This window comes from Diabrotica undecimpunctata, chromosome 3 (genome assembly GCF_040954645.1).
Source record: "Diabrotica undecimpunctata isolate CICGRU chromosome 3, icDiaUnde3, whole genome shotgun sequence".
Lineage (NCBI taxonomy): Eukaryota > Metazoa > Arthropoda > Insecta > Coleoptera > Chrysomelidae > Diabrotica > Diabrotica undecimpunctata.
In genome coordinates this window covers 87410456-87425613 of record NC_092805.1, presented here as the reverse complement: position 1 = coordinate 87425613, position 15158 = coordinate 87410456, and the positions used below count along the sequence as shown (strand labels likewise).

Genomic DNA, 15158 nt, shown 5'->3' with positions numbered 1-15158 from the left:
ATTACTTATATCTGCAGTCTTTCCTTTTTCATATATATTTTTTAATTCGTTTCCACCTTCTTTATAAAGGTTCATATTTTGTATGAGTTCTTGAAAACTATTGGTTCAAGGCATACTTTAATGAAAAGGTATTGTGTGAGGTTACGAAGTAAATATATATAATGGGTATAAAAACAATGGAAACAAAGGTTGTAATTTGTCAGAGTAATGATAGTGATTAGTTAATTACAAAGGAAATATAATCTTATTTTTACTAATAGGTAAGTAAAGTCCTACATTTTCATTGTTCTCATTTTTCTCTTACGGGGTTGTTCTTTATATCTATATTTACTTGAACGGCCATATATGCAGATAAGCTTCAATTCTGAATAAACAAAACTTTCTTTGGCGGTTGCAAATTCATCTGTAATTAGCCTAGAATCTTTTGTGGTAAATTTGGTGTTGGTTGCTTCACAATATTCACTGAGTTTTTCCATTAATTCATTATAACTTTTAAAACATGATCCGATTTCAAAAGCATCCATACTTTTTTATTAAAATGATAAATTATAATTACACAGATTATCAACACAAAGTGTTTAAATTGAAAGGTTTACAAACAACAAACATAGGTTATGTAATTTCTTCTTCTGTATATTTTAATCCTATTGTACTTTCAAATGTAATAACCAGAGATATGTAGTCTTAAGTCTTACATATATCTGGTAATAACATAAAATATGTTGATCATGATCATAGCATTATGTACCTCAAAGGTGCCATATTATTATATAAATAAATAAAACAGCACGTGTACATTTTACTTATGCTATTTTTCTCCTTTCTCTACTGTCTTATTGGAGATTGAAAATTTATATACTTGTATAAATAGCTACATAATAAAAAATCCGCCCTCTGACGCTATAAACAAGAAGAAGATTTTAACCTTTTTTAAGTGTCTGTCGGATATTTATAAAATAAATGTTTAGTTTCTATTAAAGTTGCAATAATATAATGTTGATTTTTTTTATACAAAACAATAATGTCTATCAATCTGTTTCGGTTCTTTTTAATGTTTAGTTTAGCTATATGTTTGGCTAAAGGAAATGTTCAACCAAAAGACAATAAACCATCTAACAATGCAGATACAGACCAGGAAAAACATAAAAATCCAGCCGTTTCGTTACAACCTATCTCAGCTTCTTCATCAAGTGTCAAAAAAGATAGTGTAAAGCAAACTCCACTTAATCAAACTATTTCAACCACTAAAGCAGAAAAGGTCTTAAATGGAAATAATGACGTCCCAGAAAGTAATTCTGCACAAGTTGAATCTGGAGCTGTGATAAGAGGAGTTTTAGTTTTTGGTGGATTAAGCTTGATATTTTTAATATACGTAGCTGTTAGAACATACAGGTCAGTTATGATTTAAATTATTTGAAGGAATTTAAACCTAAAATAACCCATCCTGTTATAATTCAAGTAATAAGCAAATCTCTTACATGAATCACTATGAGTCATTTATAGTTCACAAGCCTTTATAACCAGTCTCAGTGCTAAGGAATAAGGTGCCCACCTGCAAAACTAACATAGGTCCCCTTCGGTTTTTTTTTAATTTAATTATATTTATTCAATCTTTTGGTAATCATACACAATTTAGTATTTAACTAAATACAAATAATAACTTTAAAACCTCAATATCATGCTTGTGCAGTAATGTGAAACTGCAATGAATACAAGTACATTCTATTTATCAACTATAATTTTACATTAATTTAATGCAACACTAGATAATGTTCTTTTTCCTGCACAGTAAACTGACATACTATTCTGTATTATTAAGCATATATAAAACAAGATTGTCAAAGCTCCTGATAAACTAAATTTTATGTAAAATGTTTATTTTACTACAAATCATTCATTTACACTCCTAACTGCTGATACAAAACATTTAAACAACTTCAAAGATATTTGAAGAAAATAAACGAAGTATTTCAAATTAGTGTGAAGTTGTTTGTTTTTTGAAACATAATATATTTACTAATACATTATATTACAACAGGTTAGAAATTATATGCTTTTTCTGTGGGATGCAAAAATAACAAACACAGATTAGCGTAGTGAAGCTATTTTCTTGTTGTATATTAAAGTAATTACTATTTAAATGTAAAAAAAAAAATTGTTTCATTTAATAATGTTTGTATTTTGAGAACGATTTCCAAAGTGGCAATTGAAACGTCAATAAACATACTTTAACCTTTAATTGTGGCTTATTCCCATTTAAATAGTAATTACAGATTAGCGTATTATGAATAGAATTGAAATAACTTTTAAAAAATTAATTTTTCAACTTTACTATTTTGTATAATACTAGAAGAAAAAAAGCTCATTTTCTGGTCATCATGGGCCCTATGTACCTATAGCAGTTCACATAAATTTGTTGATTCTTTATTGCCTGAAATTTCTCTAGTGCTATTAAGATTTCATCGTTGTCATCGATTGTCATCAATATATAAGATGTTTAGTTGAAATGTTTAGTATGTTTGTGTTTCTCTGCTTTCATGTGCATATACTGTGTGTTCACAGAGAGATATGATGAGAAAGACTTTTATTTTTAGCACAAAATTACAAATGCAAATTTTTCACAATCTAGTTTATCTTATACTCGATTGTATGTACACCCCTATTAATTTTTGCACTGTATTAGTAAGTGTAAATTTAGTGGCATTTAGAATGTACCTAAGCAACTATCAACTCCAGTAGGTAAATAATTTTAAAAAATTTATTCTTTTCAAACAATGCTAACTCTTCAACAAAAAATGTATCTTTTAACATGCTAATAAAATATTTAATAAAAAATATCCAGATGTATATATTACGTGGAATGGATTGAAAATTTTTGAATCTGTTGAAGAAAAAAAAATCAAAAAATATGTCTAATAAGCATATAGATGCAGTTACTGCCCTAGTTATGCATTCAGTAAGGAAAATACAAAGTTAATACAAAAAATAGCAAAGAGAAAACAGAATCAAAAAAGTAAACAGAAGTTAGTACATACTAGCAAAAGCCACTAAAATATATAAAATAGTTATCACAAATCGTTTGATCTCCTTTCTTATTAATAGGTACAAGTATAGCTACATTCTAGTTTTCTGCTAGTTTTACCTGGTTCGAAATCAGTTCAACTACTTATACAACAGGTCAGATTTTTTGCACCATATTTTAAAAGCTCAGAAGGAATGCAATCTGCTCCAGGAGCTTTTTTCATTCAATTTTTGTAATGCTTTAATGACTTCCTCTGTTGGGATGCTATCTTTCTCTATTTTGTCTTCCATGCATTCGAGCTGCATTTCTGCTTCTTGCAACCTCATCTCACTTCTTATATTTAATCTCTCCTCAAAACTGTTTGCCCTTCTTTCTAGTATCTGGTCCCGATCACCAATGATCTCACCTCTTCTGTTTCTAACTATTGATAATCTAGGTTTTAATTCCATTCTGTTCTGGTTAACCAACTTTTAAAATTTTCGTTTACATTTGTGTGTTATACTTCTCTAGTTCTTTCAGTTGGTTTACTATTCTTTCTATTTATTTCGTTTTTCGTCTCGTCTCAGCTGCCTATGCTCCTCCTCTACTTGTTTAGTTCTTCAAGTTGGAGCATTGTATATGATTCCTCATCTTACCAGTCCGATCTTATTTTTTTACGCTTTTGTTTTCGAATCACGTCAGTTGCTACCTCTTCCAATATACTTCTGAGTCTGATATATGTAGAGGCGCGGGTGAATCGTACAGAAGAAACCTCGTTACCATAAGCCGCATCCTAGAGTCAGATAAGGTAGAGCCAATCGAGCGCTCCAGGTGAGCCTTGACAGGGTGGAATCCTGTGGGCAACCCTAATAAGTTTCCTACAGCATCACTGAACTTAAGGGACTCGTTCACTGTAGATTGCCGCATCGTGCACTTTACGGACAATAATCCGTCGGAGTCTATCCTCCTCAACCCCTCGAGAAAGCAAGCCTCCAGCAGTCCCGACATCGGTTTGGTGCGTGACTTCTTGGGCTGTCGCTCTCGGTATTCTGGAGTTCTTCCGAGAGACTGTAGGCTAATTCTTCATTGAAGAGGTTTTACTCCCCTCGGAGGTATGGGGGGAATATTGCTGAGCCCAGCTCTAACATAGATTGGAGCAGGACGGAACGACGGGGATGCGAAGATCCCCGTAGGTGAGCCATTTGTTGGCAGTAGGACAAGGGGGAGGTCTCTGATGATACATATGGGACCGGAGGCCCCCATGGAGAGCTCTCTGATGGTAATAAGGAGGAGATTCGGGGAGCCACTCACCTGAGAGGAATGATTTAGTTTTGGTTTTTGGGCCCTTATCATTTTAGGTCCTACGAGTAGCTAGGGACATAAGGTTATATCGTGAAGTAATAAAGTAATATAAATTATTGTAATTTTAGTGAATTAGAATAAGTGTAGAAGACTAATAAAAGTGTACATAAATTAAAAACTAAATAAATTAATAAAAGAAAATAAAAACATTACAATAGTTTAAAAACTTACAATAAAGTAAACAACTTCTAAGGTATATACCATTTTTAATAATGGTGTATATTTTTATAAAATTTAAATTATCCAAACGGATTAAAAACTTTCAGAATATTTTTGGTCTTATTAGAGTATCGTCAGTGAAAACCTAAAATGTTGATTGTTAAACTAAAAATGTGATAAATACTTACATACTAATAGTAATTGAAACTATCCATATAGTAAGGTCTAATAATGCTTAGATTACATATTGAAATTCTTAAATTTTAAAATTGATGTGACACAAGGTCGATGTTAAAAGATTTCACTTTAAGGGAACATACTAATCCCTACTCGAAACAGAGAAGTTAGTGTCCGAAGAAAGATACCAGCCAACTGACTAGATCAGGAAGTGAAATTAATTACATTTGACAAGGAATGGAGGAGGAATGATTACCTTAAAACTTTTGCCAATTCAATCCTTCTTACTCCCACATCCTTTCTTTTATATCCTCCCATCTTTCCACAGTTTTTGATCAAGTTCAAACTTCCACATGTACCTTAAATAATCTTCTTTACTTCTATGACTATTTGTGATATCTTCTAATTTAATTTTCTCCCCTCACTTCGGTTTCAAAATTAATTGTCACATCTCAAATACCTTCCCTCCCTCCATTTTTCTCTGATAGTTTACAAATTTTTTCTTTCATTACTTTCAGTCTAACCTCTCATTTACCAATATAATACTTAAACTCTTCAAAGCAAAGAATGTGCAGAGAGACATAGACAATATGATAGGGTATAACAGATCAACGGAAGCATGGAATAATATAAAAAACATCAGAAGTAATAAACGAAGTAAAAATATTATACAGATAATTACATCAAATTAGTAGACAAAGCATTACACAAAATTATTGCAGGAGGATAGACCGGAATATATCTCACAAGACCATGTGACAATAATAACAGAGGAAGCCGAAATCATAGACGATTATATAACTAAAGCACTAAGAAAGCCAAAAACAACAAAGCACTAGAACCAGGGAACATAAAAATGGAACTGCTGAAATCTGGAGGTGCAAGGATCGTATCATTCATTCAAATATTATTCAATCAAATTAAAACAGGAGAGGAGATTCCATAGGAGTGCAATCAATCGTAAAAGGTCACCACATAACAATAGAAGGATCAGTGTAATACCTTCAATAGCAAGAACCTTTTCCACAGTAATAAAAGAAAAAATAGAAGAACACACCATTATGGCAAAGAACAAGCCGGATTCCGAAAAGCCAGATCGTGTCTAGATAATACATTCATCATGAGGCAGGTGATAGAAAAGAACAAAGAGAAAAATATTGAAACACATATGACCTTTATCGACTTGGAGAAGCATATTATGATAACGTGCTCAGGAAACAACTATGGGAGACAATGAAAAAAATACATGTTAGAAAGAAATGAGTGAATATAAGACAAATACTAGATATATGAGGCGCAAGTAAAGTTAGGCAATGATTTAGCAAAAACAATCACCGCTCACCGCAACAATAGGTCTTAAACAGGAATGTGGTCTATCATATATACACTTTTTAAAATATATATAGATCAGACTTTGAAGAGATGGTATAGAAAATGCGAAACAATGGGGTACCTGTAGAAGAGAATATATTACATTCACTACTTTTCGCAGATGACCAAGTCATTTTTGCACAAGACAGGGAGGATATGGAATATATGATAAGGAAATTAAAGAAAGAATATGAGTTATGAGGACTCAAGATAAATAATGTGTAAGACTGAATGTATTTGATCCGAGGTTGCAGATTTGAACTTAAGTTTAGAAGAAGAGACTATTAAGAGTTGTAAGTTGTTAAGTATTTAGGGTCAATGACGAAGCCGAGATGATACTTATATGAAAAATATATAAATAAAAATAGCACGGGGAAAACAAGCCACGAAAGCACTCCATGGAGTGATATGGGACAACACTCTAACCAAAGAAAACAAAAAAAAGGATCTTTAAGAGCATAGTGATGGATATTACCCTATATGGAGCAGAAGTATGGCCAATGACAACATCAATACGCAATAAAATAAGAATGGTTGAAGTGGACTGGAAGAAGATGTCTACAAATCACCAGAGCGGATGGAATAAGAACAGAGGAAATATGGATCAGAATGGAAGTAGAATGCCCAATTACAAAAAGGTTGGCAAACAGAGCCTTGCAGTGGTACGGGCATGTACAAAGAATGCCAAAGCATAGGTGTCCGAAAATAATATTGGACTGGGAACCGCCGGGAAGAAGACGGAGACGAAGACCTGCTACAAGGTGGAAAATATACATAGGAAATGGTAACTGGGAAAATAGAGTGCTGTGGAGGACCCAAATGGCGAACTCATAATGGGAAAAAGCCAAAGAATAAGAGGAACTCTTCAAGTTTGTCATTAATTTAACATGTAGAGATCACTTTCATCTTTTATTCTGTCAATAATCTACGACTATATTCATTGCCCACATCCAGGATTTTATTTTAATCATCAACTTATCAATAACACCATACATTTCTTATCACGACGATAGCCATTTACAATTATAGCCATATTACCCAAACAACTTCTAAGTTCACTTTAAAAACAATAATTTTGTTCATTTTAATATATATAATTTCAAACAATAATATATGTAATTTAAAACATAACAATAATATAATTTACACCTAAATTTGGTTCAATACAAAACTCTTAGCGGGCTTTAGTATTTTATCAACAACTAAAAATTAACTACCACCTGACTTGAATGCTTTGTTAATTGTAATTAATTTCACTTCCTTATCCAGTCAGTTGGTTGGTATCATGCTTTGGACACTAACGTCCTTGTTTCGAGTAAGGATCAGTATGTTTCCTTAAAGTGAAATCTTTTAACATCGTCCTCGTGTCACACCAATTTTAAAATTTAAGAATTTCAGTATGTAATCTAAGGATTATTAGACCTTACTATATATCTAGTTTCAATTAGTATTAAGATGTAAGTACTTACCACATTTTTTCAGTTTAATCATAAACATTTTACCTCTTTGTATTAATTATACTAACGTGGAAATACTTACTTTTAGGCTTTCACTGATAATGGTCTGAAAAGACCGAAAACGTTCTGAAATTTTTTAATCCGTTTGGATAATTTAAATTTTAATAATAAATATATACCATTATACATTAGAAGTTGTTTACTTCATTGTAAGATTTTAAATATTATTGCTTACGTAATGACGTAAATGTGAACCGTTAGTGTTAAAACTTTTAAATGAAACGAGCCAGTAGAGTATACAGTTAAGACTGACTTTATTTTGTATTTGTTCAAAAGTAAATACCAGTTTACATTGTACCAACCTTCACTTACTGTAAATGACATATAGCCCTAATATTTAAATTTTGTTTAGTTGATATCAATATTTCAACACCCCCATTTATCAATAAAACAAAATTTATAGCCTAACAGTTTCAATATTCTGTGTATTTTTTCAGTAACTAAACCTTTACTCAACACATCAGCTGGCATAACATCAATAGGCATATATTTTACATTAATGATCTGTCAGATGATATCTTAAATCAATACGCTTACTTCTTTTATGATAAATAGGCTTTGCAGATAAGTTTAGTGCACTTTTATTATCATTAAATAAAGTAATACATTTAGTTTTCTTCAATTAAATCACTTAGCAAACCCCTACGAAAAACAGCCTCTGCCAAAGCCATACAGGGTGTCCCATAATTAATTGGACATTAGCTAATGGATGATAGCTGACATCAAAATAAAACGTTTGAGCTCAAATTGCTTAGACAAAATGTTGCTAGTTTTCGTTCTACAAGGTGATTCATTAATATTTTTTTATATTATGTTTTGGGATATACCTATTAAAAACTATTCAACCGATTTAAGTGAAATTGGGTATCTTGCTATTATTTAGTATGCTTAATATGAAAATGATATTAGTTTTACCATTGACACTAGGTGGCGCCACCTATCATAACATTGGTTCATTAATGTGGCCATCATTTTTATGTACGCCCTGTATAAACATTCTAGGAAAGAAACATGAAATAACGTTCAATTCTACACAAAAAAGGTATTATTGTTTCAAATAAAAAAAGTACACCGTTTTCGAAATAAACGTATTTTTTAGAGACGTGCATAAAATGAAAAATATTTGCAAAAACTTATGTAAATTCAAACATTATTCAAAAGATCTTAAATACCAGTGAATATTAAATGTATTAGTAGTAGATAATTTTTGCAAGCAAAATGCATATGATTGAAACAATTATTTTTATTAAACCTTTTACACAGTAACAAATTTTAATAAAATCAGAAATTAAATTAAACAATGAAGTGAATATAAAACAATTGACAAAGTGAATAATTTAAAACGAAACGAAAAAAAATTACAATAAGTGTTCAAAATATTCACCATTAGATAAACTACATAATCTAAATATTTTATGATTACACAATGAACAATGATTAACTCCACAAATGATTAAATTCAGGAGTTCAAAATGAGAATAAAAAAGGCTAGAGCAAATTTCAACAAAATGAGAAGAATGCTATGTACAAGGGATTTAAAATTGGAACTAAGAGTTAAGTTAGTGAGGTGCTATAATTTTTCGACTTTGTTTTATGGAATGGAATCTTGGACCTTGAATGCGAGTTCAATGAAAAAACTGGAATCATTCGAGCTGTGGGTGTATAGAAGAATTCTGAAAATATCGTGGACAGAACACGTCACAAACAAAGAGGTTCTGAGAAGGATGAATTAAGAAATAGAAATTTTAAATACAATTAAAACAAGAAAATTGAAATATCTCCGACATATTACATGTGGAGAGAAATACACCTTGCTCCAACCGATTATGCAGGGAAAGATCCTAAGAAAGAGAAGCATAGGGAGGCGTTTAATGTCATGGTTGCTCAACCTGAGAGAGTGGTACGGATGTACATCAAATGAACTTTTCAGAGCAGCCGTCTCAAAAGTCCGAATAGCTATGATGAATGCCGACCTCCGCCGCGGAGATGGCACGAAGAATGCATCAGTGTGTATAATCTCCAATAAACTACTAGCTCTGTGACCTTGCTTTGGAAATGGTAATCGTATTTGTTTGCCCTCAAAACAAACTATACAGTTTTGTTTTTTAATGTCAATTTCTCCAGTCACATTCAGTCCATCTACTATTCCATCTTTCATTTTATTTAAATAAACACTGTTTATATGGCCAAATCTTCTATGCCAAGTTTCGCCATTGACAAATAAACAATTATCAAAATCTTTATTAACCTTAATGTCCTTAATATTCAATTTGTACCATCGAGCAAAAAGACAAAAGAGGGAATGTAAAGGTAGTGGGGGCAAAAATATTGTTAGACAGTAAGTGCCATCTTGAGAGGCCACATTAAACAAGGAAAGAGAGACTCTTTCCTTGTTCAAGAAATCAAATTTAGTTGGGTTATGTTATTGCTGATGTTATTGTTTATCCCAACTGTCACATGAAAGATTATTTGTATTTTCTATTGAAGTTTTTTAACAATTGTTTCACATTTTAGACTATTATTGTTACTATTTAATTAAAACTTTATTATGTTCTAGTGTTAAAAAAAGTGTATTATGCATTAATATTATGTAATACTACTATTATGTAATATAACAAATAAATAGATAAATTAGAACCCCTACACCTTTGTATGATTATTATGAAGTGTCATGAAATTTAAATTTGGCGCATTCGCATTTCCGGATATGTCCGCCATCAGAGGCCACTTTTTTGGTCTCCTTTTCATAACGATTAGATTCCCTCTTTTGTCTTTTTGCTCGATGATTTGTACACACCATTCATCAAGTCGGCTTTTGCGATTAGTTCAGAATTTTTGTTAAATATTTTGCAACAATGATTTTCAAATTTAATTGAATTTCTATGCTGTATGCATTTGCTGACAAATAAAAGGTTAGTTGTAAGTTCTGGAACACAAAGAGCATTTTGAACTACAATATTAAAATTATTCTCACCAACAACCGTTGTTAAATCCAAATCACCTGATCACTTTACTTTAGCTATGTTCTTGTTAGCAACTATAATATCACATGTATCATTTACTCTTTTATTATTAATCAAGTCTTCATTTGGCGTTAAATGAACACTAGCTCCCGAGTCCACATACCACTCAGTTTTCTTAAAGTCTCCATTGAGAAACGCTGCACCAAACGCATGTTTTTCGGATGTTTTCAATTTTTATCAAACATCTGATTTTTGACAGATCTCTATCTTTTATCTCTTGTCATTTACGCCGTCATCACTTCTTCTGTGATTGGTGCTATTTTCAAACCGTCTGTTGTGATTGGTTCTGGTTTTGTTACTACTACCACTTGCAAACGCACTACCAGTATTACCAACATCACTTTCCATGTCCAACAGTTTTGTTTTAATTGAATCGGTAGAAATCACTATTCCCGAATGTTTGATCGCCATTATCATTGGTGAAAAATGCTCAGGTAATCCCGCCAAAAGCAGCGAATCAATTTTAAAACCAGTTCCACTTAATTCTTGTCCTTTTTTAACTATTTGTATTACATAACTTGCCATTGAACTGCAGTCTTCCAATCGCATTGAAATTAGACTTCTCAATAAACTAATTTTTCTCACGTACCCCGAGTCATCAAACAACTTTTTTAAAGCGTCCCAAATTTCTTTTGCCGTTTTTGCTTGTTTTATATGTATATATAACGACGGAAATAGACGGAAATACGTCGGAAATTGACGAAATACTCAACACTATAAAGAAAAGAAACATGAGCTACTTTGGTCACATACTAAGAAACGAGAAATACGAATTGATGCGGCTGGTCATACAAGGGAAGGTGGAAGGCAAAAGAGGACCGGGGAGAAGACTCACGTCCTGGCTGAAGAATCTAAGACAATGGAGTGGGAAAATAGAACTTTTCAGAACGGCTGCAGATAGAGTCAAATGGGCCATGATGATTGCCAATGTCCTTAGGGATGGGGCACGTTAAGAAAAAGATAACGACGGATCAAGCAAATAACCAACTTGGCTTTAGCTTTTTCTTGTTTGTCTACTTCGGTTTCACTTCCGTCTAAACACGTGGACAAACCTTCTAGAACAAAATAATTTTGCACTGCGAAAGCCCAATCATCTTAATTTTCACGACCTAACAACTTTGGCACTGTAGACATGTAATTCACTTCCATTTTGAACCTTCACTAGTATACAACGTTTATCTATTTACCAAAGGTAAAATTAGTCTGGGCCACCATAACCTGTTAAAACTCTTAAATGAAACGAACCAGTAGAGTATACAGTTAAGACTTTATTTTGTTCCAAAAGTAAATACAATTGACAGTTTACATTGTACCAACCTTAACTTACTATAGCCCTAATATTTAAATTGTGTTTAGTTGATATCAATATTTCAATAATTAGAACACTAGATTGTTGACATAAACATCGCTCGCTAGATTATTATTGCTTTAAATTTGTTTCATTTTATGTAATTTTAGAACAAACAAAACTTTGTATCAAGAATGACTTTTTTCGCTAAAATTAAAAAAAGTTTCTCCCTTGGATACCAAATCTGCTTTTTTTTCAGAAGCCGTTTATTGTTATAACCATATATGCCTTGTGAAGCACGGTGGTGGCCCAGTTAAATTAGAACTTCCTGGTATCTAACAGGCATCAAACCAGGGCCGTCTAGCTTGCAAAGATATTACTATGGCCACCTATGTCCATCCGTGGACACACTCATATGTTTTATAATGATTTTTTACAATACAGAATACTTTCCTTCCTAATGGAGTTCATCTAATAATTTTTATAACCAATTCATTTAAGACTGAATCCCAAAAAAAAAGGTTTCCCCTTTTTTATATAGTAGAAGGGTGGTGTTTTAACATTGTGCAATTGAGAAAAAGGTCATTTATCCACAGATTACCATTTTGGAGACTCAGCAATTTCTAGACCTAGAAAAAATTATATTTTTAAGTACATAACAATGATGTACAATAAACCAATTTGCTGCAGTACGACAGATGGCTTCTGACATAAAAGGGCATATCACTGACTAAAATAAATATTTTTTACTTTATAATCTTTTTTAGAGATCAGACAGTATTTCTCAAATCAAAAAATGTTACTTGCAATACTTATATTATCCACATCTCATATTTCAAATTGGTTAACTTATTTTTTAGGAGAAGAAAACTGCCCATCATTAGAAAATATGGTGTAAGAGGAAGAAGATCTGATGTTGAAATGAGACCTCTACCACTAGATGATGATGAAGAAGATGAAACCGTTTTTGATTTATCACACCTTAATAAACCCTAGCACTGGTTCAAATTGTTTTAAGTCAATGTTTATATGTAACAAATATGTAGAATATTACTATTTTTGGGTACTTATTTAATAGTTTGTATTCTGCAACATCATTGATAAATTATTTTTTATTCAAGTTTCTTCAATCCAGAAATCGTTACTATTTCTATTGAATATATATGTGGTTGAAATAACCCACAAAGGGTGATCAGCATTCTTGTTGCCGTTGTTAATACATTAATGCCATATTATTTTTACTAACAGCAAGATTTTTATTACATCTTTATCTACAATGCTTTTAAATAACATACAATATTTATTCTTCCGTGGTAATTACTGGCAAATAAAACATTTTTATTTCTAAGATCAATAATGACCAAAGATAGTATGTATGCATATATGTGGCAATACGGGTTGGTTCATTGCAATTTACTTCATTGTTGCTGAGGTAACAATACCGCTTGAGTTGGAAAGTCTCTATTTGTTTTGCATTAGTATAACTAATGATAATGGCTATAGGAAAGTTTCCAATATTTTCTATAAACCAGGAATTAATTAACCAATACTTAAAAGGCTATTGCCTGTACTATTCTTTTATGCACAAATCATATTTTATAGTTGTGTAACAGCATAGGAAGCTTTTGTTTCTTTCTCAGAATTTGATAGGTTGCAGCAAGTTTCTTCATGACTAGAGTCTTGAAGTATTGACATTCATACTTCATAAATATCCCAAAATTTCAATCATATATTTCGAAATGTTTCGGTTTTTTGACAGTTTATTGTAATATCTCATTTGTAAAATTTTGGAGAAAAGATCTGCAGCTATGGGAGCTTTTTATGTGACCCAATTATGCAGTCCTACTTGACTGAACAGTTGTTGATTCTTTCTGTTGTGTTCATTTCCAGTCAGCAATTGTTATTAAAAAATGTAATGATTTGATCCAACCTGATACCTTATAAGATATATTTTCATACTAAGGTCTTGACACATAAGAAGTGAATGTCAGGAATGTCAGACAGTGGTTTACATTAGTAAAACCAGGTACTGGAGCCATTACAAGTTTATATTTCTTAATATTTATTGTATGAGTATTTTTCCATATATAACTGCTGCTCTAAAGATATAATAACAAAGTTTTTTGCTTCTCAGATACCTATTAGACTCAAAACTTTAAATTTATCTGCAGTATGATTAGTTATTGGAACATTTGGTAAAATATTTATGCAATGTTTCAAATATTTGCTGGGGAAATCATTTACTTTAAGCACTAATGGACATATTGGTACTTATTTTTAAATATATGATAAAGTTGAAGACTGTTTCCTGTTGTGAATGGAATATATTTTTAATAAAGCTTGTATATATGTCATTAAATGTAAATAAACACATTTGTTAAGAAAATGATGTTTTTATTTTAATCAATGGAATGTAAACATTAATTTATCTTTATGTATTAATATGCAAGTTGACTTATGTCACAAATATTTAACAGCAGATAACATTGTTTACTGTGTAGTTACAATAGAAAAGTAAAATTATTTAATGAAAAGCTACACAATAAAAATATAAATTATTAATCCCAGAAATTGGCACAATATCAATTTCAAAAGCCCTTATGTTAATTTCTCTTGCACTATGTAATTTTGCTAAAATATCATTCTTGAATACAAAGGTATATTCTCCTAGTAGAATAGAAATGTTTACATTTCCACCAATGTTTTAGATTGTTTCATCCGAACCTTCTTCAATTTTAGAATCGTTTTTGTACCAGATATAACCATGTAGCCTGGTTTGTCTGTTTCCTTTGTCCCATATATCTAGTGAGCAGATGTCCACCTGGAAAGGTACTTTATCCTTTATTTAAGGGGTACTTTATTTAGTGGTATCCCTAATTTTATGAATTTATGTTACATGTCCATTACCTTATTCAGGTTTTATCGCAGTCTACAATATCCCTTCTCGCCTCACCTTTATAACTATGTGCAGAAAAGGGAGGTCCGTTAGAGGCTCCATAGCTGCTATAGGTTTGCCCTTCAGAGCCTCTGTAATTCCTAATCAAGTAAGTGGCACTTTTTTGCGGCACCATTGGCCACCATACCACTGATTCATATGTTATTGTTAGTTTTACCACCATCTTATAAATCCAATATCCCATGTCTTGTTTTAAATCTCACAATCATTATTCCAGGAGTGTGTCTGACTATGACTAAGGTAGTCCCCTCTCTTGGTTATTTGTTCCATTTGCTGATTATAAGTAAGCCTCGATTCAAATATT

General features: G+C 31.7%; 2 protein-coding genes across 2 annotated transcripts in view; one reads left to right on the top strand and one right to left on the bottom strand.

The window, feature by feature from the left end:
• The window catches only part of LOC140437011 (N-acetylneuraminate lyase-like), a 59763-nt gene extending 59091 nt beyond the window's left edge, over positions 1-672 (bottom strand). The window contains exon 1 of the mRNA XM_072526227.1: positions 277-672. Within this exon, the coding sequence (XP_072382328.1) occupies positions 277-524 (248 nt within the window). The 5' untranslated portion in view covers positions 525-672. The remainder of the gene's footprint in view (positions 1-276) is intronic.
• Positions 673-909: 237 nt separating this feature from the next.
• Positions 910-14284, top strand: LOC140437010 (uncharacterized). The gene is made up of 2 exons (XM_072526226.1): positions 910-1392; positions 12759-14284. Exons 1-2 carry the CDS (start codon positions 1022-1024, stop codon positions 12892-12894), a joined length of 507 nt encoding a protein of 168 aa, XP_072382327.1. The 5' UTR covers positions 910-1021; the 3' UTR covers positions 12895-14284.
• The last annotated feature ends 874 nt before the right edge of the window (positions 14285-15158 follow it).

Bases quoted from the DNA above. Each gene is read 5' to 3' on its own strand.
- LOC140437010 (XM_072526226.1), top strand. From the start codon at position 1,022: ATGTCTATCAATCTGTTTCGGTTCTTTTTAATGTTTAGTTTAGCTATA. The intron at 1,393-12,758 runs GTCAGTTATGAT...CTTATTTTTTAG, and splicing joins GTAGCTGTTAGAACATACAG to GAGAAGAAAACTGCCCATCA.